Raw genomic sequence first — 26,978 nt, forward strand, 5'->3', positions numbered from 1 at the left:
CGTAAAATTACGTTAATTACTTTATTCGCGTAATATTATGACTTTATTCTCGATATCTCAGATTTTTTTTTTTTTCCTCACTGTGGCCCTAATACTCCGTTGTACCATAGACCTACAACAATGATAAATAAAAATGAAAATGTAAACAAAAAACAGCTATTAATTTCCATTTTTTTTAAATCCACTGGGAGCCACTGAAGAGGGGCTGAAGAGCCCCTTTTGGCCCCGGAGCCACAGGTTGCAGACCCCTGGACTAAGCAAAACAAAGCTAATCTAAGCGGCTGCTGGCTATAACGTTAGCTCCATCTTTACTGTAAATTACAAACAAGCCGCATCATCTTCTCGTATAGTTAATTCTTGGCAAGAAAGTCCAAAACTGTCGACATATTGCTTTTTATTAATAACATTCATACACATTATGTGCTAACTGTCTCCTTAAATCTACAGGAAACGTGGCTAATCTCAGGTGACCTTCTGACCCAGGCGTTGCCCCTAAAACAAGTCGATTCTTAGGACAAACTCTCCTCTCCAGCCGAACGACGACTGTGTGTGTTTAAATGCTTTTTAATCCAACGTTGTTTAAACTGGAGGCATCTCCGGGCATGTTTTAATATCCACCCACTTGAAAGATTATCATTTGAAAGGAAAACCACAGAGGCTTAAAGGGAGATAATGCCGTTAAAACCCCAAGAGTTTCCATTAACTGTTGCTGCAGCTCAAAGTCATGGAATCCCAGTCAGCCTGGTTTAGTCTTTGCTAATTTTTTTTGGTTCATTATTATGTTTTAAATTAAAGTGTGGACTTACTATTCTACCAGTCTCAGTTCAGATAAACTAGTCTTTAACATCAAGTTGTACTAAATGGTCTGTTGTGCCCCCTGCTGGTGTTTCTGAAAACTAATCTGACTGAGGAAGGATAAATAATTAAAGCCTCTGTACACCCACACAGGTGTTGTCAATTATTCTGCTTGTGTGGGTGTTCAGAGGCTTTTATAATTTGATATGAGTTGAGATGTTTAAAGGTAGAGCCGATTCATATATTGATTGATTAGTTGATGAAAAGAAAATTAATTTGCAACTGTTTTCATAACCAGTTAATTATTTTATTTTGTAATTTATCAAGAACAAATGTCAAACACTTGTTCCAGCTTCTCAAATAATTGGATTTCATGCTTTTCTTTGTCATTAAAGATAAAAATAATATAATAAAGTTGATTGAATATTTTCATCATACAAAACAAGCTCTAGCAAACTATAAAAGATATTTTTCACTATTTCCTGACATTTTATAAACAAAATGATTAATCGATTAAAGAATTAGCAGATTGATCAATAACGAAAATACTTATCTGCATCCCTACAGTATATTATTGTGTGAAATGTTGTTTGATGTGTACATTTAAATCACTTAGGGAATAGAAACATAAATAATGAATAATAGTTATATTAAACTACAGTTACATTTTTCAAGAAAAATTTAAGTATGTAAATAATACAGTATAAATCTAAATAATAAATTACCTACTGAATAACTTAGGAAATATAGAGTAAAAAATATTAGTGTTTGACAATAAATTCAGTGTTCCCATTATTGGAAATTTTCCTTCTGGTACATTATATCTATATAATAAATAATATTTACTCCAATATACCACTTTTGGATCAGTTATGGTTCTTTAAATTATAATTCAGAAACACCAGTTTCCCCGAACATAGACATACACACAAATAAATGCTACGAATTTGACTGCGAGATGTATTTACAGTAAACGTTTTACATGGTCATCATTCAAAAAAAAGAAAAACTCACATATAATAACATTTACATTTTACATTCAACAAAACTTTACACTGTATGTACACTGATTTCCTCGTGTCTCTTTTGGTTGAGTTATAATAATATTAAACAATGTGGGAACTTTATCTAACAATGGAAACAGAAGACAAAAAAAAAGAAAAAGCTAAAATACCATGTTGTCTCCATATCTTAGTTCAACAATTTGGTTATTATTTGCGTTCTTGCCGATAGTTGGAGAAGAAGATTGATACCAGATTGCATATGATAATACAGCCCTGTCTCTGTTCAAAGTGGGAAAAAAAATCTGCCTACCACCATCTCTAAAATCACAGTTTTTTTACGGATTAAATAAATAGTAAAATAAAATGTCAGATTTTGTTTCCTTCAGACGGCTAGCAGTTTCCACCTGTTTCCAGTCTTTATGCTAAGCTATGCTAATGGTCTCCTGCCTCCAGCTTCAGACAGACGTGAGAGCGGTATCAATCCTCTAACTCTCGGCAAGAAAGCAAATAAACACATTTCCCAAGATAATATGATAATATGACTAAAAGCATGAGTTCTCCGTTCTGGAAAAGGTGAGGGTTCGAATCCCACCTGAGACGATCGTTGGCAGTTGGCAGTGATAAAAAACATCATCAGTGCAGACTTAACTTCATCTCTAGAAGTTAAAACGCTTCTACTGCTAAGGCACTAGCAACATTTAAGTTGCAAATAACTAGTGCAACTGATGTACAGCTCCACAATTATTCATTGTTTTATTATATAATGATTTTTTTTTTTAGTTTCTGTTATCTATAAAGTCTTTAAGAGGAGTGCAGTTACTCACACATCACATGTAGCTGCAAGGCTGGTGGAAATCAGCATTAATGAACAGAGTAACACCTGCACGCACTGAAACAATAAGTTGATTCAGTTGCATTCAGACAGTTTTATATCATTATAAACTGAATATCGTTGGGTTTTGGACTGTTGGTTGAACAAAAGTCATTTGAATAGCCATCTGGGAAACACCTCTGACTTGCATTTTTCACTATCTTCCAACATTTTATGGACTTTTAGGGCAAAAATTAGTCGATTAATCGATAAAGAAAATTAATGTCCAATTATTTTGATAATCGATTAATCATTTGAGTCATTTTTTAAAGTAAATATATCCAAACATTGTATTGTTTCAGGTTGTCAAATGTGAACATTTGCTTTCTTTTCTTGTCTTAACATTATAGTAAATTGAATATTTATAGGTTTTGGTTTTCTGGTCGGACAAAAGAACCTTTGGATCTAGAAAATTGGAATGGGCATTTTTCTGATGTTATATAGACCAAACAATATAAAATAATTTGCATATTAATTGTATTATGAAATGAATCATTAGTTGCAGCCCTAATATGACTGGAGAAGTTCTGGTGAAATACGTTTTAAATGCTTTTTGTTATGTGCTATATTTTAATGTTTCTTTTCATGTAAATTTAATATTTTTGAGATATTTCTTGAGTCATTTTATGTATTATTATCTCTGCAGTGAGCCTATTGATATATATGGGTTTTGACGTAATGAAAATCAAAACATTGTCCATTTAAAAACATCTGGAGTCAGTGTGCAGGTGTTACTCTTTTCATCTTTCACATGAGTCAAAACGTTTTTCTTTTCTTAAAAATAATGAAAGATATGGATATTAAATGCAACATCTAATATTATTTTAATAAGTATGTACCCTAAATATGATGCCTTTTTGTTTCTGTGTTTGTAGATTTTGTCTTTGCAGTTTTACAGTTTTTAACAATTCTAACGTAATAAGAGAGATAAGATGCCGTTGCGTTTCACCCACACTTCCTCAGTGGATGAACCTGCATCAAAATGTGAAATGAACATTCGCTGTCAAATGCCCTGAACTCTATCCTCTCTCTAATCCCGTGTGATTTGCACGGCTGTTGCTCAGCAGCATCCTACGTCTCAAAATGCGTCATAGAAGCAGCTTGCGTTGGCTTCTTCTCCCCCCCTCCCTCTCTCCCCTCTGCTGACTGAGCTGAGGTCGCTCTCTGTTTTCAGTCTCTCTCTGTTCAAATGTTGGGGTCTGTATCCAGCTTGGTGAGGTCGGTGGCCGTCCCCATGAACATGCTGCGTCCTCTCTCCAGCCGGCTCTTCTTGTCCGTGAGGCGGAAGGCCTCCATGAACTCGTCAATGTCGATGCTGCCGTCCTGGTTGCGGTCGATGGTGACGGCCAGGTCGGAGATGGCATCCTCCGTGATCTCCATCTTTAGGTAGACGCTCAGCAGCTTCCAGGTCTGCCGGAAGTCCTCGATGGTTATGAAGCCTGGGTGGAGCAGGAAGAGGGTTAAAGGTTAAAGACGCAGAGTAGAAAAGAGGAGATTAGAGATGAAGTGATGGAGGAAATAGTGTGTGTGGTCAGAGAGGTGGGGGATGGGGAGAACAGTAGATCAGTGGGTTAATCCTCGTCTTAACTGGGATGGCCGTAACCTAATGTAGCCTGTTTTGAACGCTACAGATTAACAGAGGCTGTAAACGTTTCTATCTGGACAACAAACACTTTACAGAGCTCTGACACACTTCACACCTCCACTGAAGCAGACTGTCTCTCATTGGATTGTCTCTGTGAGTCAGTCCAGTCATTTCATCAATGTGTTGACCAACAAATGTGTGTATAAACAAAATTGTGGAAAGTTATAGTGACTTTTTAAGGTGAAGAACAAATATGCTGAAGCCAGTGGTGTTTATAATTTAGATGTTCCCAGTATACATGCAACATGTTTCAGTGATGACTAAATGGTTTTACCTGAGTTGTCGGTGTCTACGATTCTGAAGATGGTCTCCAAGGTGGAGCGGTGACGATACAAAGTCTCAAGCAGACTCTGGTCAATGTGCTGCAAGAAAACCAAGTGCTTTTATTTTTATGCAAACAGTATTTAAGTGTGTTTAAGTTAGCGCCTGTGTCCAGCAAAACGTTTTTTTTTTCCACAGCTGAAAACACCAGGCGCTCTTCTGAAAGCACTTAGGTGTTGCAGCGTTTTTTCAGCAGAAGCTTTGGTTGCGTCTGGTTGCTATGTTACGGAATATCCGCGCGGAAGTAAGGTAGCATAAGGTAGCGTACTTGCTCTGACCCTTGTTCTGGATGAGGGGAAAGCTGAAGTACGTAGGGAGAGAGGACAGACCTTTCATCTATGTAGGTTCATGAGATTTATGGGCAATGAAACATCTCGGCGAGTTTCGTTCCGTTTAGATACAGATTCAGATCAACTTTATTATCCCACACATGGAAATTCGTTTGGTCCAGTGCTCCAGTGATGAGGACAACATAAAGTCCACAGTAAAAACAATAGCATAACATACACAATAAGACCACAACATACTCATGATAATAAACGCATTTGATTACGTCTATGTGGTAGGCTACTTGTCCCGCCCTTCCTCCACTGTGATTGGACGGCTGGGTAAAAAGTGGCAGTGACTAGCGTAACGTTTTACCCAAAGTTGAACAATTTTCAATTGTCAGCGACTTGAAACAATTGGCCAATGCTCAGCACCTCGTCACGCTGCTGGCATTTTTACTACAGCGTAAATACGCAGTGCTCCCATTACAAAGCATTAAATAAATACCCTGGCCTCAGGAAAAAAACGCTTTGGTGGACACGACCCCTTAGTGTGTTTCTGATTCAGCAAAAGATATGTTTACACAATATCCTTAAATGAGACATTAGTATTTCTGTGACTACCACGTTTCTCCAGCTGGATAACTCACTTCCGTGTTGGCTCCTTTGATGGCGAGCTCGTTGAACCACTCGTGGTAGTTGATCATGCCGTCACTGGTCTTACTGGTGACCAGCTGATAGCGCAGCATCCTCCAGGGAAGACCGAGGTGCAACACGCTCTCCACTGCACAGGCCCAGTCGTTCAGACACAAGTGACCTGACGGAGGTGGAAATGTTGGTCCGTTATCTGATTTCAGACAAATTCTCATCCATTGCTGCATTGTCTTCCAATCAGGTCAACGAACATTCAAAAAATCAACTCCAAAAGCATCCAAACAATAATTCAATATTATCGGACAATATTTGATTGCATGTTAGTGTTGGAAAATGTGTCATCTAATAAATAATAAGAGATAGCTGCACAGAAATTTAGAAACTGTGTCGTCTCTACATTGTTTGTAAAAAGCACTGACAAGTTTATTTTTCAACTGTAACCAAATTTAAGGGATGCTTATCAAAATACTTGTTTATTATTTGCTATATGTAATTTTTAAATTTTTCGATAACAGATTCAACCTCAAAAATTAAAAAGAAGTTCGGTCGGACTCTGATCCAAAGCATCAGATCATCTTTTTCAATAAACAAACCCAATGAATATGTTTCTTTCCATGATCAAAAAACACACTGTATACACCAAGAAAGCATCAAAACTTCAACACTGTAAATTCAGGACTTGAGACGCAGTTTAAAACTATCTGTAAGGTCCAGAATCAAATTTAAAGCACATTAAAAAAATAATAATTTCGGAGCTGATTTGTAAGGTGACCCTTGTGTTTCTCCTGCAAGCAAAAATAAGTAAGTAAATCTGTTGTAAATGAACTAAAAGTGAGGAGCTGTGTGGCATGAATATTACATAATTTCTTATTTACTTATTATGCACTTAAATAAAGGATGTTGGCAGAATTAAAGTAAATCCCTGAACAACAACAACAGTTTCTGTGAAACTGTCAAATGTTCCTGGATGGACTTCCCATGTTTTTTTTCCTGAATGGGGATTAAAAGTTGGGAGCTCACATTTCTCCCGTCCTTTGAGAACTACACAAGGAAGTGCACAGTGATAGAATTAAGGAACACCTGATCCGTTGAGTACTGAACTGGTTCATGAAAGTCACACTACACACCTGTGTTGTTGCTGTCCAACTTCTTGAAGGCACAGATGAGGTCAGATTTGTGCGCAAACAGCTGCTCCCGCAGGACTTTGAGGGCTGAGCGCTCACTCCGCCCGACACTGACGACAAGATAACGACAAATATAACAGATGATGCAACAGAATTAAAGGCAAACACAGTGCTGTTTTACACAATCTAATCTTTGCTATTAACCAGAACTTTATGTCTGGGAATTTATTGCCAACATTTATATGAGTCTGTACGTTGAATATGAAGCTACAGCTTAGTTTTGCACAAAGACTGGCTATGTCCAAAGGTACACAAAACAGGTAAACAAACAAGATGTAAAGTGTTTATTGATGAGATTAAAGGTTGCCAGGCTAGCTGTTTCCCTCTGTTTCCAGTATTTATGCTAAGCTACACTAAGCAGCCTTCTTCAAACGCTCTGTAAAAAAGCTAAAAATTCTTGCTTTAAGGGTTTTTTGGGGGTTCCAGTCTCTCACATGCAAAGATTTGCTAATTTTCTCTATTTTGTATAATTGTACATTGCAAATTTGGGGGATTTTGAAACTGTTTGTTGGTGAAAACAAGCAATTTGAGATGTTGCTTTCAGTTCTGAGAAAGTGTAACGGGCATTTTTCATTGTTTTCTGACATTTTATAGACAATTAACGGATAAATCGCTAAAATAACCAACAGATGAACTAGTTGCAGCCCCGGTAGAATGATTAATAGGGCCAAAACTGCATGTGATTATCATAAAGTGGGCATGTCGGTAAAGGGGAGACTCGTGGGTACCCATAGAACCCATTTTCATTCCCATATCTTGAGGTCAGAGGTCAAGGGACCCCTTTGAAAATGGCCATGCCAGTTTTTCCTCGCCAAAATTTAGCTCAACTTTGGAGCGTTATTTAGCCTCCTTTGCAACAAGCTAGTTTGACATGGTTGGTACTAATGGATTCCTTAGGTTTTTTTAGTTTCATATGATGCCAGTATCTTCACTCTTGCTTTAAAACTGAGCCCGCTACAACCTAAAAATCACAATTTATGTTAATGTGTTAAAGAAATTATCATCAGCGTTATTATCACGTTAACTTTGAAAGCCCTAATGAGTCACATTGTCAGGATGAATATTTTCTGGCAGTTGTTTTGTACCTTTGCCTCACGGTGAGCTCTCTGATCATGCTGCTGGCCTGGTATTGGACTAAATAAGGCACAAGGTCTGGACCCAACTTCACATAGGCCCCCCTGTTGCTTCCCACTTCGTAGTAATTGGAGGCAGAGAACAGAGTGAGGACCTGAGTGAAATGAAAGAAAGGTTTAATGTTTCAGTGAAAACATTAGACTGTTAGTCTGTGGGCCGTCAGTGTCTGAGCTCACCTTACGATTGTGGCAGAACTCGTAACCTTCCTGTTTACACTCGTGGGAGCGGATGATGAGTTGCATGTTGTGTCTGCTCAGGAAGTCCTCGGTGACGTCAGGGCCCCAGTAGCAGCCTCCGCCACGCACCTCGTTGGGTACGCAGCCGTCCTGGGTCATCGGGTCGCTCCACAGCAGATCCAGGATCTGTAGACATATGGGAACAGGACAGGAGGAAGAGGTTTAACTTTAAACCTTCTGATTTTTCAGAGCACAAAATGAAATGAACAAGAATGAACTCAACTTTTAAACAAATATGGATAAGAAGTCCTTAAAAGTACTCAGAAAAATGGAAATATGAACATCTACAATGGCATTTGCTGAGGAAGATCGTGTGATTGAAAGCTCCAGAACAGCTACTAATGGACCCCTGTGGTGATATGGATGATTTTTATCTGGAAGAACAAACAATATTTCTGTAATTTCTAATTCTGCATTTCAAGATTAATGTGCTTCAATTAAAACTTTTTACAATTCACAAAGTGACCCTGAGTTGTTTACTGTGATTGAGCATGTTTGGACCTGAGCCAGAGTCAAATGAGACCATTGACTTCTCCGCTCTGTACTTAAAAGTGGTGACGGTGGTGATCTCATGGCAGAGGGATTAATGACGCGGTGGTGGATTACAGCATGTCAAAACCCACGCAGGCAACAATCCACAGCAGGTGAGTGTTGATCACGCTTATCAGGCTGCGACTCAAGAGCAGAGCCACAACCTATGATCCACATTTTTCCGTATGACAAAGTCACTAATTAAATATCTTTACATAAGACCCGAGAACAACAAACAAACAACAAACTCACTCAAATATTTCACCGGAAATAGTATGCAATTCGCGTACTATTGGTTTCCTACTAAGGTTTCGGACGTACTAAAATATCTCGCATACTATTTTAGCGTACTAAATAGCATTTCAGACGCAACCATGGTCTATATATTGTAGATTTGTGACATCACAAAGTTACAGAATTCCTGACAGCTTGTTTCAAATTAAAAGGCTCAGTTACTAAATACGGGCTGTGTTGAGCATTTCGATACTTTCATAGTATTTAAACAGCGCTTAAACCTGCTTTATAATTAAAAAAAATACATGAAAATCTCACTTTTTACAATATGGGACCTTTGAAGTTGACAAAGTGACTTTAAATACCTTTCATACTAAGGTTTCAGACGTACTAAAATATCTCACATACTGTTTTAGCGTACTAAATGGCAAACATAGTGTTTTTATTTTTACTTAATTTATGTAATTTTACCGCCTTTTGAAATACTTATGTTTATCATGTACACTATTAGAGTTAGGATCAATAAAAAGAGCAGCACGTATGTGGTACTTAACAAAGCTGAGAAAAACAAAACAAAAACAATGTGGGATCAGTTTGGTTTTAAGTAAACAAATGAATAGGAATCTATCTCAAAGTATCTGAGCAAACACTGCGGCTCATCACTCATTCCTCACCAGCTTCCACTCGTCATTGGCATTTAAACTGCTGAGAGACTCCGAGGACAAAGACCGAGTCTCATCTTCTGCTTTGTTGAGTCCCTGGCTTAAAATGGACTGTCTCCTGTTGATCTCCGCCTCGTCCACCGTTCTCAAATTGATCCGGTCGGAGAAGTCCTGCAGCGAGCGGTTCGGGAAGCTGTCGCGGTTAAGGGGTTTGGGAAAGGTGAGGGATTTCCGACGCTTGAAGAACTTGTCGGGGGACCAGACTACCTCGTCCAAGTCAGAGTCGATGGACATCCCCGCAGCGCTCGGGTGTCTCTTCTTCGGCGGCCTCAGCGCTGAAACATACTGAGAAAAAGATGAGAGCAGAGATGTGAGGAACTTTCAAAATAACTGATATAAAGAATAAAGATGAACGTATCTGCGTTTGACAGCTCACGCTTCGTCTGTCCACTCTGGCGAGGACACTGAGGTCCATGGAGTCGGAGATCCCGCCGTGGAGTACCAGCACCTTCTGGTCGATCACCGTCGCCAACGGCAACCAGCTGAAAATCTTCTGCAGCAGCTTCAGGATCCGTTTGCCGTGCATCTGAGGAGAAAATGAGAAGAGATATGACTTTCTTCATCCTCCTCTTCCTCTCTTTTCTTCAGGTTTATGAAAGTTTGTTGTCAATATTCAAGGGGGAGTGAGCCAGAGTGTATCTTATAGGGTATATTTAGGTTTGTATAAACCTAAACTATAAACCTAAACCTAAACCGTGAGTTTTTATCCTATAATAAGTCTATAACAAACTATGTAGCCAAAACACAGACACTCAGACCCTTAAAGCCTCTGAACATCCACACAGGTGTTTTCAGTTAATCTGGTTGATCAGACCTCTTCTCAGGACTGTGTGAGCGTGTACAGACTAATTGATTGACATCTTCCTTTTAGTCTCCTGTTAGCTTTGTTGCACCTGTTAGGGACATATTACACCTTCATCATTCTTATTGGTAGATGAAGATTTGTGACCTGAGCAGAGGTCTAATCAACGAGAATAACTGAAAACACCTGTGTGGGTGTTCAGAGGCTTTAAGGACAAAAATGTCCAACTGAAACCACAAATTTTGATCCCACGGCCATTACAGTATAAAATCATACAGTCTGTTATATCAGGCTTCAATCTAGAGCTTCTAAACTGTAGTTTTTACCTGTTTTACACCAGATTGAGCCATGTTCTTTGGCCTATGTGGCAAATACATGCTATTCTCCTGTTTTTTTCCACTAGGGTTATCACTGCTGTATTACGTGTTTGATTAACATCAATGTTGTTGCTAATCATTGACATATCAGAGACTAAATGACAACACAGAAATCCGAAGAAAAAACGTTTTCAAACTGAGGCACAAGGGGTTAAACAACAACTCCCAGTACCCAAGTCAAACATCCAAATTGAAATTTATCTAAATCACGTAAAAGGAAAGCACATTTCGCAGAAAATTATATTTTCCAAAATTTAAATTTGTACTTCTTTTGTTGATAAGAATCACTTATTCTGCATTGCCTGTTCAGTGTTTTCTATTTGTTGTATTCTACGGATCTTAGGAGACATTTTGTCTCATTTTAAGGATGTTTTTTTTAATCAATTCTTGATGGTGTAGTAATCTTTATTTGACAGGTTGCTGCAGCTTGTGGCTCCAGTATAAAGATGTGTTTATAAACCAAATGTTCAATCAAATTATTGCGGACAGTGTAGCAGGAATTCAAACTTCCTTTCATCCAAACAAAGGATAGTATTAATCTAAAACATTTGGGAACTCTGAGGTTTCCTTTTATGACTCATAGAGTCAGATGTCCTGCAGTCATCTGATTTAATGACCTCAAATCCTCTTAGCTGCGAGGAGGAGTGACCAGTATTGTATTGGGAGGGAATCTGGCACTACATCAAGCTTTACTGGGAAGGTGTAGGCGCAGGTGACTGAAACCAATTTAAATTTGCTGCTCCAAAGATAGAAGGGATTAGGACACATTTTGGGCTGTGCTGGTTAGTTTGATAAGCAGGGATGAGGAGTTAACAACACCGAGCAGTAAACACAAAGAAAATGAGTGTATAGAGGTTTGTATGGGGATGTAAACCTACCTTGTATTTAATCAACACCTCCTTTGTGAAGCCGTACCTACATCAGCCAGAGAAACACAAAATAACAATTAGAAATGTCGTTTTTTTTTAGCTTCACTGTCCCTCCAGTTAGATTCAGTTTTACCTCAGGTTGACTATGTGGTCCTCGTGGTTTCCTCTGTTCAGGTAGACTTCACTCGGATAGACGAGCAGAAATGAAAACAGGATGAGGACGATCTCAATGGAGTCTTTACCTCGGTCCACAAAGTCTCCGTTAAACACGTAGGGCTTCTCCAAGGACGGCATGTCATTCTGCGATGTAAACAAATAAAGCCGTGTTAAAGGTTTATTCTGTTGTCTGAATGTAAATAAATACAGAGAGTGAAAGCACAGATCCTGTTTCTGTCAGTAATGGGTTTGTAGAAGAAGAAAAATGCGGCACGTTGCAGCTAAACGTCTCTGTTTTAACCAAAAACTGAAGTTTAGAAGGGAAACAATTAGCTGATTTATCGATGAGTTGATCAACACGTTAAATTGATCAGCAACAATTTTGATAATTGGTTAAGAAATTGCTTTTTCATTAAAAATTGTCAGTTTTTTTAATTTTGGAATACAAAACACCTAAAGACACCTTAGTGTTTTTAACTATTTTTTTTTTACATTTCATAGACTAAACAGTCAATAATTTAAATGAAAATATAACCAACAGATTAATTGAGTTGCAGCAATACTGATTTACTTTAGGGCTCTGAAGTACAGGAGGAGAGTACTTGGATTCAAATAATAAAATCAAAGCAACAATTTCAATAAAAAATGAAAAAGTGTCTGAAGACACCCATTTAAAATTAATAATATAGCTCATTAGCTTAAAAAACAAGAACATCTTCAGTTATCTAATTTGTGAAATTTTAAGATTTTAGAAGATGAAGTCTGGACCTTGTAGAAAATCAGCAGCAGGTCTTCCAGTTGTCCGTGCAAATCACCTGTAATGAAAAAGATATATGTAAATATATTAATAACAACAAACAGAAATAAACTGTGTGTTTGTTTGTTTGTTTGTTTGTGTGTGTGTGTGTGTGTGTGTGTGTGAGAGAGTCTCTTCCTGTCCTGTGTTTTCTGTCAGGACATTCCCTGTGTTATTCTTGGAGCTTGTGGTTAACGGCTTTTTCCCCACGTCCCAGGATCATCTACCTGCCTGCCACTTCAGCCTGCTGACGTCACTCACCAGTCTGTTTTCTACCATCGTCATCACCTTCTCTCCACCCCACCTCCCCTTCCCTGTGGTTTTACAAGAAATCCTCTACAACTTTACCAACCTCGTCAGTGTCCTCTGTTTGGGTCCACCATACTATCTGATAGGGCTGCCCCCTCTTGGTCGACTAATTTGTCGTTTTGATCTTAGTCGACTACAGTTTCTTTAGTCAATGAGTTGTTTTTTATGCTTTTTTTCATGCTGAATGACTTATTTCTGAGAAACTTATGAGTACATCTCTAGTAAACACAAGATTTAAAGTGGTGTGATTCTTTGTGGAGAAACTCAGTTTTACAGATCTGTCAATTAAATCAACTAATTGATTAGTCAACAAAATCGTACAAGTGTTAGTCAACGAAATTTTTTGGTCAAGGACAGCCCTACTATCTGTTTTTTTTATTTTATAAATTTATTTGACAGGGACAGTACATGTAGGCATTTTTTACACTTGATTAAAGTGCAACCGATGCAATGTATAGGACTTCTAGCCGTAGCTAAGCTAGATCATAACACTTTTGTTTTTCAAATGATTTAGTAAGGACTATAAATTATCAGATATTTTACAAATATTAAAGAAATGATAGTTAATAAATTAGAGATAAATATCCATCACAATTTACAAGAGCACAATTTGACATATAAGCATCTTGTTTTGTCCAACAAACAGCCCAAAACCCCCAAAAATTCTGTTTACTATATCAGGAGATTAAAAAAAAAAAAAAAGCAAATATTCACAATTTAGAAGCTGGAGCCAGATCATTTTTAGGCATTTTTCTAGAATGATAAATAGACGATTTCTTTTTACTCACCACAAATAGTGATCTCTTTGCTTTGGCAGGTGGAGACGCGGTTGATATTTGGCATCATCTTGAGCACTTTCCACGTCTCTAGCAGGAGCTCGAGGACGTAGCGTGAGTGCAGCTGCTGCTGGGAGAGAGACTCGTCAGCAAGAAGGTTTCAGACACAAGAGCAGGTAGTCAGATATCAGTGCTTTTTGTCCTAATTTCTTGCACAGAACTTGACAAAACAACAATAAACATACACCTTTAAAGATTGCTTTTCAATATACTCGAAAACAAATTGAATAAGTAAGAAAGAAAATGTAAAAAAATTATACATTTCCAATCAGCAGCACTGGCTTCATTTCCCAAAGATGCAGTTGATTTGTTTTTTGGAAATTTTACTCAAGATCTAAAACCTTGTTGAGGAGACAACTCAGATACCTACATAAGCTCATAAATCATCATACACATAAGTATTTTCTCTTGCAGATTAAATATACAGTACATATTGTGTTGTGGAGCTGAGACGTCTATCATCCACAATGCAAACATCAACTGTCTTAGTGGAGTGTGACGAAGGTTTTTAAGAGACTGGACTGTAGAGCCGCCGTGGTGAGCACCTACTTTCTTGTTCCTGAAGGCCTCCACCAGGCCGACCGCCTGCTCCACCGTCAGAGGGAAGGTGAGGTGAGGTCCTGAGTAAATCTCCGGCACTTCGATGTTCTTGAAGCAGAAGTACCGCTCCCACTCTGCGTCCCGACATACCTCGTTTTCTCTGAAGATGTGCGAGATAAAGTTCCCTGGAAGGAAGGAAGGACAAGATGACGGCTCAAACTCTGAGATTCAGGAACTATTAACTAGAAGTAATATAGTTAGTGAAATGTAAAATCTTACGTTCATTGCTCGCAGGTGTGAAATTGTCCATGAGGTAGCCGAGGAAGTTGTAAAGCTGCACGGGGAGGAGACGTTAAAGCTGTTATTTTCATTATCACTCCACAGCAAACATACAGAACATAATATACTGGATCGTCACCTTTATCTGAGCCTGTTCTCCAGAGTATTCGATGGACTGGAAGATGTGCCAGGTGTATCTCCGTCTCATCTCTGTGCGGGCGACATACTGACGGTACCATCGCTGAATCAGGATGGCAGATTTTATACCTGAAACAAAGATGATCAGAAAATATCAAACAGAGATGCAGGTGGATCAGATGATCTAATTCTTCACAGTAAACACACAACAACAACAACAGCTGTGCAGGATTTTCCTCAAACTGCAATGACGTGATCATATAATAAAATCATTTTTCAAAATGTTCAAATTAGTGATTCAAAGAAAATTGGTACTAAAAACAAAAAATCAATTGTTAAACTGTTTGTTTTTGACATAGACATGTTTTTTTTCTGATATATTGAACATCATTTCGATGATTTTATGTGTGATATTGCCTTCAATTGCCAACATTTGTGATATTCTGTTATATTGCTCTGTCCTATAGTGAGATAAAGAAACTGTCACACGCCATAACTGACAAAACAATAAAGTAAATAATAATATTAACTCCCTGTGAGCTTTTTATTGTACTTTTCTTTTGAATATTTGGCCTATATATTGGTTTATTAGTTGAACTCAGTTATTGTTTATATAAGTATAGGGCTGGGTGATAATTCAACATGATAATTTATCGTCTTTCAATGGAATCATATTCTGATGAAATCATATATCGAGATATCATGACACAATTACATCGTCTAAATTGATAATAAGCACATACTAACACATTTCTCAGAAAATCTGAATTTGGATTACTCTGTATGAGTGTGCATGTATGTAAACATGGTCAGTGCATAGCTGGAAATATTGATTTATTTTGTCTCTATAATTTCACTTAAAACTGTTATGGCCATTTTGCACTAAAGTTCTTAATGAAATGAGAAAATACTCTTTATTTGTCAAGTATTTAATTCACACAGGAGTACAAAAAATAGGCTTTACCTTGTGGTTATAGACTATTTATTAAGTGAATTACCAGAAAACATGCTATATCGTGATATATTATCGTATATTATCGTTATCGATAGATCGTTATCGAGATATGAAATGACCTATATCGCGATAGAAGTATAAGTATGTTTTTACTTAAAGTACTCTTAACAAGAAGTTGAAATCCCCTCCATCACAAAAAGAATAAATATTGTCTGTTCACAAAAAAATATCAGCAACTGGAGAATCGACCAGTTTTTGAAATTTGGTTTTTGTTTTCAAGTTTTTTCAAGTAAATGAACGTAGATGGACTTTGTAAACCTTTTAGAAATTGCATGAGAAAGACGTTTCTCTTTCCCGTATGTGGCAGTACTTTTAGTAGATTTTGTTTTCAGTTTGTTTACTTAATTTCTTGAGTAAAATATCTATATAACTATAATCTATTTGTGCTTAAGTTGGACATTTAAATTTTCCTCCACCTGCCCCGACATAGACGTGTGGTTTGAGCTCACATTCAACATCTGGCAAACAACATCACAACAAACAAGGTAAGACAGGTGTGGCTTACTTGTGACTCCTGCGTGCAGCGGAGCAGGAAGACGAAAATAAATACAGATTGATTAATACAACACATATACTGTAGATCTGAGAACGTGCTAAACAGGTGTATCAGTCTAGGTTTGAAGGTTACCTTTGCCGGCGTTTTTGTGGAACTGGTTGGACCTGGAGACACCACATCCCATGACTGTTCCTGTCCAGAGCACCAAACAATCATCACATCAGATAAAAGCTACTAGATTTAAGGTACAAGCATGTATCACCTGTATTGTTCAAGTACAACACAGTGAATCCAAAACTGCTTTCTAAGAAGGGACACATGACTCCATGGAGCCACAAATCTGACTATACATATTCAGACTCGCCACACACATCTTAAAATAACTCTGCTACTGTCTTGGCTTCTAAGAAACCCATTCATTCACAAGAGCGGAAAGTTGAGCGTGGCTCGTCAGCAGCTGAAGCTGGAGGACGTTCAACCTTTTAATCTCGTTATCTGCTGGTTCACTCCTCAGCTCTATGATTGGCCTCAATCCTGCAGCACAGGACTGTTTTTATCTGAATTCTACGAAGGCTTAAATTAAGCAATCTATGAAACTGTAGAAGTAGGAAATATCTTCATGGCCTGAAGCTATTTCGATGAAATGGACAAAATAAATCATTTTTAAATGCAGGTTTGTTGTTTTAGGTAAACAAATGATGTCTAAATTATTGTTTACAATTTACAAAACCCAATGAAAGATTGAGCGTTTAAATCTGAACATGATTCACTGAATTGTGTTTGCACGTAAGTTTCTTGCTGGTTTTGACCTACTTACAAGGAACAGATGGGTTGCTTTCGTCACATGTAAAGATATTTAGCAGCAGGCCAAAGGAGTGAACAAAATCTCATCTTGCTTATCACAAGACAGAACTGTACTGCAAGGAAAAGTGGACTAAAATATACTTTGGGGAAGTACTTGAACCAAATCTGTAACATGAAGATGTTTTATTCTGACCCAGTCAAGATCAGAAAGTCTAATTTTCTCTCTTTATCTGCTTGTTTTGGGTTTTACTGAACTGCTGTATAAATCTAAAGTTACTCTACTATGAGATCTTTAAATCAGCAGTTTACTTACTCGGTCCCCTCTTCTATCCAGTCACCAGCTCCCAAGTTGTTTGGCTCTCAGTTTCAACGAGTATTTAAACAGCCATTTGTTGTGTTTCATCCTCCACGAGTCCACATGTATCAGGTCAAGAACTGCAGGACGTCCATCAGACCGGTCATCGTACTGTAAAGTGGATGAATGACAGTAACTCACCACAGAGGCCTCATGAATGAAGCTCCCTCGGTCTGTAGCTGAAGCTGGTTTAGTCTTTAGTCCCTTCGGTGTGATCGCATAATCAAGGCACCGAGTCACAAGTGGATTACTTGAGCTAATGACTTGATGCGACTGGACTGGTCTTTTTATAGGGGGATGGCAAAGTGCAGAGGGAAACATAGGTGACACGAAGGAGGCCTGCGTTTGTTTTTGATTTACTTTTTTGGGCTTCCGGGGATTGTGTGTTTACATGTGGTCAGGTGTGTTTGTGTTGACATCTTACCTATTGATGAGCCGAATGAAAACACCTCCATGTTTCATTGGCAGCAGTGGGTGTTGGAATGTTAATGATGTTAGAGGTCTGTTCATGTCCAAGCTGGAAGAAAAGCACAACACCTCACCAAAAACAAGTTAAACTGCCCTATATCATTAATTTCAATATCATTTTTAACCTGTCTATTTGTCATTTCTGTATTTAATTTATTGTTTATTTCTACCCCTCAAATGTTTTCCCCAATGCAAACCCAATAAAAAGTGATAATCAATCACAAAAAGTAACTCCATGCTTAAGAGTCCCACACACATATCTAACTCACACACACTTCAGTAGTAATCAGTTAATGTGAATTCCTTCTTTTTATATAAATCTATTAATCATTGGTCTAAAAATATCAAAAGAAATTAAAGCTGCGAGCAGCGATGAACGGGCCCTCACACCTTCACGCGCGTTGGCGGTACTGGCGAGACACCGATTGACGCAGCCAGGCACAATGAAACGGGAACTCTGGTGAGTGCAATGACGCCTGCCATAAGACTCTACGACAAACGGTTCATGATTTATGAAAGCTTGCGTGGCTAACGTCTTGGGGAGGGGCTATGAATCTATATTGTCATGAAAATGACCTCAGGCCTGGACCACCATCATGCCTGAGAAATTTGGAGTAGATTTGACAAAGTATGCTGAAGTTACAACAACTTCCTGTTTCATGGCGAATGGCTCAAAATGGCCGCCATGCCACGGTCAGGTCGTTCAGTGAAAACTCACCATTTTGATAACTTTTCATCCTCAAGGTCTTAAGATGGTCCTGATCAAATTTCAAGTCGATCTTGAATCTATAGGAGGTGTTTGTTAAAGTACGCGGCCTATAAAACGCTAAAAATGGGCGAAAATCGCACATTAAATTCAAAATGGCTGACTTCCTGTTGAGTTTTGGGCATACCTCCCAGAGGCTTTTTTGTGCGTCTCCACATGTTACATGTGTCTGCCAAATGTCATACATGTAGGTGAAACCGGAGCAAGGGGCTCAATTTTTCCACCTATCTAGGGTGCACCAGTGAGGCATTTTGCAACACCCAAGCCCGAGAACCTTAAAAATATCAACATTTTCACCGCGTCTGATAAGTGTCCAAGTTTAACAACTTTATGAGCATGATAAGGTCTTCAAAAAGGCGATTCATTTGAGAGAAAAAGAAAAAGAAGAATTCCTGCAGTTTCAATAGGGCCTTTCGCCGTTGTGTGCTCGGGCCCTAATAATGTTAAATGCACAACACAATGTACCAGAGATCAAAGTTTGATCTTTGTATCTTAATTTAGTCTAACAAAGAGATAAAAATAGATTTGAACTTGATATAAAACATGAAAAAGCAAGCAAACATTAACATATATTACATTTTAGAAGCTGTAACCTGAAAATATTGGGGTATTTTTAATTGAATCAATTGAAAAGTTAGCTAATTGATTAACAGTTAAAATGTTATTTCCAGTTAAAATACACATTCTGGGATGCGGTTTTTCAGTCACTACGATATTTACTTGAAAGTGTCACATTATCTCATCCTGCGTATCATCAAGACATAATTTAAAATCCATCTTAAATATATAAAACTCATAATAACCTTTGAAAACCGTTGCTTTGCATATAAACAACATACCTGAACGCTGCTGCTCTTGAACGCCTCCTTCAATGACGTAAACAAACACATGGCGGTGGTGAGTTACCTAATGTTTGGTTTGTTAACAAGCAACCTTTAACAACTAAAAACGAGCATTCCTCTCTTTCAAATGGATAAATAATTAACGCCGAACTGTTATGTATTGTAGAAATGTATGAAAAACAATGTTGCTTCTCTGGTTGGATAACATAAATACCTTTAAGAAAGGATCTGTATTTGAGTCACTAGATACACAGGTTGACCCTGGTTGATTGAGGGTCATAGAGGTAGTTACACACTTTGTTGCCAGTTTATTAGGTAAACCTACTTAAAGGTCCCATATCTTGCTCATTTTCAAGTTCATGTTTGTATTTTGTGTTTCTACTAGAACATGTTTACATGCTTTAATGTTCAAAAAACATATTATTTTCCTCATACTGTCTGTCTCAATATACCTGTATTTACCCTCTGTCTGAAACGCTTCATTTTACCTCATTTCAACGGAATGGCAACAGAATTGCGTTGCTATGAAACAGCTTGGGTCCATGTTTACTTCCTGTCAGCTGATGTCATTCACATACACTGCAACCAGGAAATAAACTGGGACACATTTAGGATGTTTACATTTAAAACTGTGAAATGGTCTAAATATTGTATATTTGTGACATCACAAATGGACAGAAATCCTAACGGTTTGTTTCAAACGCACAGTTTCTGAATACGGGCTGTGTGTATTTCTCCATAGATTGAGTGTTTTGATACTTTCACAGCATTTATACATCACTTAAACCTGCTTTAAAATATAAAAGACATGAAAATGTCACTTTTTACAATATGGGACCTTTAAAACAAATGCAATAAATCCTATTTTATGAAGGTATGATAATGAATTATGCATGTATGCATGCTTTCATAGTCTACAGCAGAGTTGGGAGATATGAAAAAGGGGTTTAAAACCTTTTTCAGAGGGAATTTGAAGCCAAAATATTGCCTTAGGTTTAGTTTTTATAACAGTATCACAGGTTTCCTTTCATTAGCTACTTACCTACCTCTGTGTTATCATCACTTGCAGCCTCATATCGTCATTCAAGTGAACCACTTCTATATTAACTTGACAACATTTTACAGGATGTGCCTCAGGGAGTCATTAACAGTATACCACAAAATCATTATTCATCCCATTGAAGTATCACATGATGTGTTTTCCTCTATTTTCTTCTGGGAACTGGTGTGTGTTTGAAGTGCCAGGACAAGAGCAAAAGTACCAGGTTGTAGTTGAATATAAATAATAATAATAAATTGGACTTATATAGCACCTTTCAAGAAACCCAAGGACGCTTATAAAGTAATCTTAAAGTGACCTTTGACCCTTTTGGGTTAGGTAAAGGTCACAGAAGGTTCCTTGTATATTGTCTTTGTAATTGTGCTATTAGACATTTTATAATGTAAAGAAATAATTTAAATACACATATAAGACACATATAGAGCAAATCATAGCACGGTTTTGCACAGCTGCGGTTACAGTGCAGCATGTGGCTCTGTGTTGAGCAGAATTATTTTTGAACATAGCAGCTACTGTACCAAGAAATTCATTCTCAGAACGATTTCCTAACCAACGTCATTTGAGATTCAGTCAGCAGTGTCTGATTAATGTCTTCCGAGAGCACCTGACCAACAAGTTCATCATCCTCTGCTCTGCTGCAGAAATAATCCATTCGGCCCAGTTTGGATTCGACAAAGACACCCAGTGTTTGTTCCTCTTTCCTCATCAAACCGAAGTTTTCAACTGAGCTGGGAGGACAGCATCAGAATATTGAAATAACTTTGCTTTAATTCCTGTGTAATGTTTGTACACATATTAAAAGACGTGTCAGTCATTTTGAGATTGATAGCAAGTTGCAATTCCATGTAGATCTTGAACTATTAGTCATTTTATTGATTAATTGAGTGACAGAAAATAAAAAATTGTGCATGATGTAAGCTCTTTAGATAAGTGTTTCTGTTTAATCATGTATAAACAAGGATTCAGTGTAACATATATCTACATTTTAAGCACTAAACCCATCAGATGACAAACCTAAATCTCTCTATTCCTCAGAGAAAGCTTTTTTTATTGCACCATAATAATCATTTTCTTACACTTGGACTTGTGAAACAGGGAGGGAACCTCCCCGCAGTCAGTTTGAGAGGTCAGAGCATTCAACACATCGTGCCATTGATAAGCTTCATCCCTGACTGAGCTCTCTCTGTGTGTGTGTTTGTGTCAGAGTCTGAAGATGAAGATCGCCGTGGTGGGAGCCACTGGGCAGACTGGGCAGTATCTGGTCAACCAGGCGCTGCAGCAGGGTCACATGGTCACCGCCATCGTCAGGAACCCGGGAAAACTCGCCGTGCATCATGATAATCTCAAGGTAATTAGACACTCAATTTGTGTTGTGCTTCCGCTCGCTGCCATGTTCAAAGGTCAATCGGTGTGATATCACATGATGTTTTATTGTGTCCAAATGAGGGTTGTATGAGGTAAAACCTGAAGTACTGCACACGTTTCTGAACGGAAGCCACACGTTTTCTTGTTGGTTTAACATCTCGGTGTGATACTACAGTGCAAATAACAATGTGGATTTAAATGCAACACTGGAAAGATAAACCTGGTGGTGATCTATATTTGTCTCATTGTCAACAAATCCCATGAAAAGACCAAAATCAACAATAGATTATTAAAAAGTATCACCTGATAAATCTGATTCCTCTGTGTCATAGAGCTCCATTGTTGTTTATTGATTGAGCCACACTGGGGGACACTTTCCGTCAGTATGATCAACAGTGGCATTGTACTGTTTTGAGTCAACATACACCGTCCTGCTGCTGTAGATCCTCACTACAGCACAAAATCTGTATTAATCTGCAGCTGAAAATAGTCCCTGAAAAAAACACTATTTACTTCTGTTTAAGTTACATTTACTAAAATCTACATATCACATATTCTTTGGTGATGCATGAAAATAACTAAGTTTTGGGAAATTGTGTGTAAAGTGCTACAAGGATATAAGGTGCCTATGTGTTGCATGATACTTTATGTCAATAAAGTATAATGGGAAGCTACAGATATTTCTAGTAAAAACAAGTAAAAAAGCTGCTGTAAGGGAACTGGGGGAAAGTACTAGTGCCCCTTGACACAGCAGCAATAGCAAGAAATAATAAAGGAACAGCGTGTAGCATTTAGGAGGATCTATCGGCAGATCAAAATGGAATATAATATTAATAAGTGTGTTTTCTTTAGTGTATAATCACCTGAAAATACGAATCGTTGTGTTTTCGTTCCCTTAGAATGAGCCCTTTATATCTACATCATGGATGTATTATAAGACCCCGAGATGACGCCCATTCATTACAGTGAGAATTACTCACCTGGCGCATACGCAAAAAAGGTTTTTATAGCTTCCGGGTTTATTTCGTGGGTAAGCGGTCCACTGAATATGCGCAGTAGTGTTTCTCCCACTGGCCCCGCCCGCGAGTTCCCGCTCAGCCCATAGTCTTTACATTGTGAAGATGTCACAAATTTTTAAATCATTTTTCTCTCGCTCGAGGGTAGTTATACAAAACCGAAGAAACAAATCCCCGGCACTCACAGATAAAGTGTCTTTTTTTAGTTTATTCTCGAATAAACAAATCTGCGAATGAACTAAAAAAGAAACTTTATCTTGTTTGTTTCTTCTGTTTCTACTACCTGCACCCGATACTGTTGAAGATTCTGAGACGTGCTCGTTGCTATTTTTTATTAAGTTATACAAGACCTCCATGAATTAAAAGTTCAGAATAGAAAGAGTCATAATCAACCTTGTTCGCAGTTCGAGGTGTCCTGTCAACAGTTTTACAGACGTCTCTTTCACAACGGTGGTCTCGGGGGAAAATGCTTTTTGGGCCAGAGGGGGATTTTTCGCTGCAATACAGTGGCCACTGGAAAATATTGGAAGCAAGGCTGAGCGGCGGTGCTGTATGCAGGTCATACGTAGTTGGTCTTTTTTTGCGTTTTTGCGTCGGCCACTGTAGGTCTTCTACACGCCTGGCACACGGGAGAAGTGTCACTTGGTTGCAATCTGCAAACTCACCGCTAGATGCCACCAGATCCTGCACACTAAAACTGACATTTATCTTGAGAATACAAGGAGCACAACTAGAAGAAAAGAGTATATATGTATACATATATATATGTATGTGTGTGTATATATATATATATATATACACATACATATATATATGTATATATAAGGTATAGTACAGTATATATAAGGTAAAATTCATTATTCATTATTGGTGTTTCCCTGTCTGCTGCTTCCAGGTGGTGGAAGCTGATATTTTCTCTGCAGACACTCTGAAGACTCACTTTAAAGGACAGGATGTGATCATATCCTGCCTCGGCTTCCCGGCCTCCTTCTTCTCGGCGGTGACGGGCTACACCCTGTCCATGAACAGTGTGATCAGCGCCATGCGAGAGGTCCGGGTCAACAGGATCATCACCATGACCTCCTGGTACACTGATCGTAAGTGCAGCACACAATGATGATGATGATGATGATGTCTTCTGTGGGGCCTTTTGTGATTTGATGTTGAAAAAAGTCCACCTGTTTGATATTTAACCTTCTCAAAAATATCTTACCACGACCTTCAGATGTTAAGTGCGAGTAAGTGGCTTTTCTCCTTTTCCGAAGGAGACGTGGCCAAGATGGCACACCATTACAAAGTTACAAAAATGACAAAATGGAGCATGTTAAAACAGACAAAAGACAACAGATATATAATACAAAATCCATTTTAGGAATAGCAATTGCACTCTTCAGTTACAGTTTTTTATCCGAGCTTTGAACTCTCCCAGGGAGCATAAAGTGCTGCAATTAAAGCCCTTTAAATGTATAAAATAATGTCATAGAGTTATGGAATAGTATATGTTATTTTAAGTGTTTTTTTGGTGAAATGTGTGAGATTTAAGAGGATAATTTCACTGTGTTTCTTTTATCTTTGGTTGTTAGCCACCTCTGGAGCACAGTCATCTTGTCTCATCCGGTTCCTCTTGTTGCCGATGATCCGAAGTGTTCTCGCCAACATGAACGAGATGGAGCAGTCTCTGCAGAAGACCGAGGACATCAACTGGACTGTGGTTCGCCCACCTGGTCTAAAGAACCAGCCGGCCACCGGTAAAGCAGAGAAGGGGGGTGGCAACAAACCTATAAACAGACTGAAGTGTTTGAGAAGCCCTTCTGCCTCAGGATCCATTTTGACATAGTTCAAGCTTATTAGCATTAGCGCTCTCATTAGGCCTAAATTGTTTTGTTAATGCTGTTATATCCCTTGATGTTTCAGCATGCATCCCCCGGCCTTTCACTACCCAAAGGACCAAATAAGGAATGATGTTGTTGTAATGCCCTCTGACTCCCAGTTTGTCGTCTTTGTGTACTCAACAGCTCAAGAGTTTCTGACCCACGAGGGATACTTTGTGCCCGACAGCAGCGGTAACCCCGTAGGCAGCGCCGTGGCAAGAGGGGACGTGGCTCGCTTCATGCTCTCTCTACTCAACAGCAACGCCTGGGTCAAGAAGGGAGTCGCCATGACTACCAAATGAGAAAGAAGAGTTGGTTCACCCAAAGTACAAAATAATATATTTACTCTCCAATCTCTGGTGGTATCTAGCCGTTTTTCTTAAATTCTCCAAGTGTGAGATATCAGCTTCCGCTCAAATGCAACACAAAAGTCCACAACTTAACTGTTTTTATTCACTGCTCACCAGAAACAATACTCCAAATAAATGCTTCACTCTGGATAATCCCGCATACCTCAGCGTAAACAGTTTTCACTGAAACTACAAGAAGAACCAGTGAATTATGCAGACTAAGTAAAACTGTCTTCATGGTTAGATACCACTAGAGATATTCTTTTCTAATTGGGTTGAACTGGCCCTTTAACAAAATATGTTGTCTACTTTCTGCCTTCATAGTCTATCACTGCACTGGTTTCCAACCTGGGGATCCCGACTCCCACCAGGGGTCGCCAAAGTTTCACGGGGGGTCGAGAGGCCTTCTTGATTTTAAGGGGTATAAGACAAATTAAAAAAAAAATATACAGTTGGCCTATATCTCAGCATTTCATTAATTTCTGTGAAGAAAACTAAATTAATTGGATTATTATTTAAGATATACACAGGATAACACTGAACACAAGCTATATTCACAGAGCCTTCTCTCTCTGCTACACAGCTTCATCCTGCATTAGAAAAGTTTGCAGTTAAAACAACCAAAGAGCTAATAGAACAATGGTCAGGGAGAAGAAAACACTGAATTGGTCAAAAAAGAAGCCTATTAAGTATGAAAGAGTGTTAAATATAAAACAAAATAATACACAATACAGGGAATTGTATTAAAAGTCCCTAAAAATAGCATGAAAACTCATCTGTTGCAATATTCACAGGTAATAATCTGCATCTAAATTGCTAGTTTTACACAAACTTCTTGCACATATTGCGTTCACTATTCGGGTTAATTGTACAGTTTCTCAGTTATTCTGTACTGTTATTGTTATGCATTGAATATAATATGAAATATCCATAAAATGTGTCACTTAGTCAGGGGTCATTAGTTTACTCAATGATAGAAAAGGGGTCCCCTCAGCAAAAAGGTTGGGAACCACTGTACTACTGGATATAACAGTATTACTGCCTTAACTAGCCTAATCTGTCTGATGAATGTCTTTTTATTTACTCTTTGTTTAACACATTCTTTGTTTTTGTATGTTTGAAAACCTCCATCGATAAGTTTACCATTCCACTGTGTTGGTGTTTCTACCATCAGTGGTAACCACTAATGACTCCATGAGGGTTCAGTGCACTTACACGTGTGATTGAAGTCAATGATTTCAGCCACACGAGGGCAGCGTTGCACCAACAACACGTCCATAATGCTCTTTACTTACAGCTACTGTTGCACCATGTATTCACATGAGTTCTTTATATCCAAATATGTGCTGTATCAGTTCTGTTAAATAAACGTACAATAATGAAACTGAATGACGACTTTTCTGCATTGTATTTGTTAACGTACCTTACAAGTCAGGTGGGATTTTTTTTGGATCCCAGGTTTCAACATTGCAGAATTCTCCAAATCAACACTTAATCAACACATGGCAGAAAAATATTTGTTGTGCTGATTGAGTTAAATTGTTCAAGTATGCAGGGCCACACCCAAAGCTGTGATGTATAAGCAGGTGTTTGATATTATCTGCCAAAGGTAAATAACGACACCTGGCAGGCTTTGATTCAGGAGGTCAGAGGATGCAACATGCATTGAGGTACGTGAACAGAGAGTCAAGATGTATTGTCTCTTTATCTTTAGTTGCTGCATTTTAAATGAGGTGAGGATGTGAGCATTTACGTCATTCACAGGTAGATAATGTGTTTTCACCTCGTTCATTATCTCTGCTAGCAGAGAGGCATTTACATGGGCCCAAACCCAAAATTTAACGTACCAGTACCTTTTTTTTAATTGCTAT

General features: G+C 38.3%; 2 protein-coding genes and 1 long non-coding RNA gene across 4 annotated transcripts; 1 reads left to right on the forward strand and 2 right to left on the reverse strand.

The window, feature by feature from the left end:
• Window positions 1–1,741: 1,741 nt before the first annotated feature.
• On the reverse strand, window positions 1,742–14,825 carry ppef2a (protein phosphatase with EF-hand domain 2a). Its single transcript, XM_074639101.1, has 15 exons — window positions 14,701–14,825; window positions 14,562–14,616; window positions 14,292–14,467; window positions 13,695–13,809; window positions 12,570–12,616; window positions 11,779–11,945; window positions 11,655–11,691; window positions 9,974–10,123; window positions 9,550–9,882; window positions 8,051–8,236; window positions 7,826–7,968; window positions 6,684–6,790; window positions 5,553–5,719; window positions 4,590–4,677; window positions 1,742–4,109 (listed from the first exon to the last, which is right to left on the reverse strand). The coding sequence occupies exons 1-15, from the start codon at window positions 14,767–14,769 to the stop codon at window positions 3,856–3,858; spliced, it is 2,094 nt and encodes a 697-aa protein (XP_074495202.1). The 5' UTR covers window positions 14,770–14,825; the 3' UTR covers window positions 1,742–3,855.
• LOC141769728 (flavin reductase (NADPH)-like) lies at window positions 12,761–26,496 on the forward strand. Of its 2 annotated transcripts, XM_074639104.1 has the most exons (6): window positions 12,761–12,860; window positions 13,724–13,858; window positions 21,710–21,853; window positions 23,782–23,983; window positions 24,470–24,634; window positions 24,902–26,496. In XM_074639104.1, the coding sequence occupies exons 3-6, from the start codon at window positions 21,719–21,721 to the stop codon at window positions 25,057–25,059; spliced, it is 660 nt and encodes a 219-aa protein (XP_074495205.1). In that variant the 5' UTR covers window positions 12,761–12,860; window positions 13,724–13,858; window positions 21,710–21,718; the 3' UTR covers window positions 25,060–26,496. The 2 variants fall into 2 exon arrangements, with proteins under 2 accessions (XP_074495205.1, XP_074495204.1); XM_074639103.1 differs by lacking the exons at window positions 12,761–12,860; window positions 13,724–13,858 and adding an exon at window positions 19,377–19,500.
• Window positions 16,342–17,889, reverse strand: LOC141769729 (uncharacterized). Its single transcript, XR_012594327.1, has 3 exons — window positions 17,794–17,889; window positions 17,328–17,480; window positions 16,342–16,402 (listed from the first exon to the last, which is right to left on the reverse strand). It is a non-coding gene; the product is annotated as an uncharacterized LOC141769729 (long non-coding RNA).
• Window positions 26,497–26,978: the final 482 nt, after the last annotated feature.

Source organism: Sebastes fasciatus, chromosome 6, assembly GCF_043250625.1.
Source record: "Sebastes fasciatus isolate fSebFas1 chromosome 6, fSebFas1.pri, whole genome shotgun sequence".
NCBI lineage: Eukaryota > Metazoa > Chordata > Actinopteri > Perciformes > Sebastidae > Sebastes > Sebastes fasciatus.

What these genes read in the sequence shown, in the direction of transcription:
- ppef2a (XM_074639101.1), bottom strand. Translation starts at nt 14,769, where the DNA reads ATGAGACGGAGATACACCTGGCACATCTTCCAGTCCATCGAATACTCT. An exon ending in AGTTCTGCCACAATCGTAAG is followed by an intron (nt 7,969 to 8,050) that starts GTGAGCTCAGAC and finishes CATTTCACTCAG; the next exon opens with GTCCTCACTCTGTTCTCTGC. An exon ending in GTTGGACAGCAACAACACAG is followed by an intron (nt 5,720 to 6,683) that starts GTGTGTAGTGTG and finishes CACCTCCGTCAG; the next exon opens with GTCACTTGTGTCTGAACGAC.
- LOC141769728 (XM_074639103.1), top strand. An exon ending in GACCTCCTGGTACACTGATC is followed by an intron (nt 23,984 to 24,469) that starts GTAAGTGCAGCA and finishes TTTGGTTGTTAG; the next exon opens with CCACCTCTGGAGCACAGTCA. An exon ending in AAAGAACCAGCCGGCCACCG is followed by an intron (nt 24,635 to 24,901) that starts GTAAAGCAGAGA and finishes TGTACTCAACAG; the next exon opens with CTCAAGAGTTTCTGACCCAC.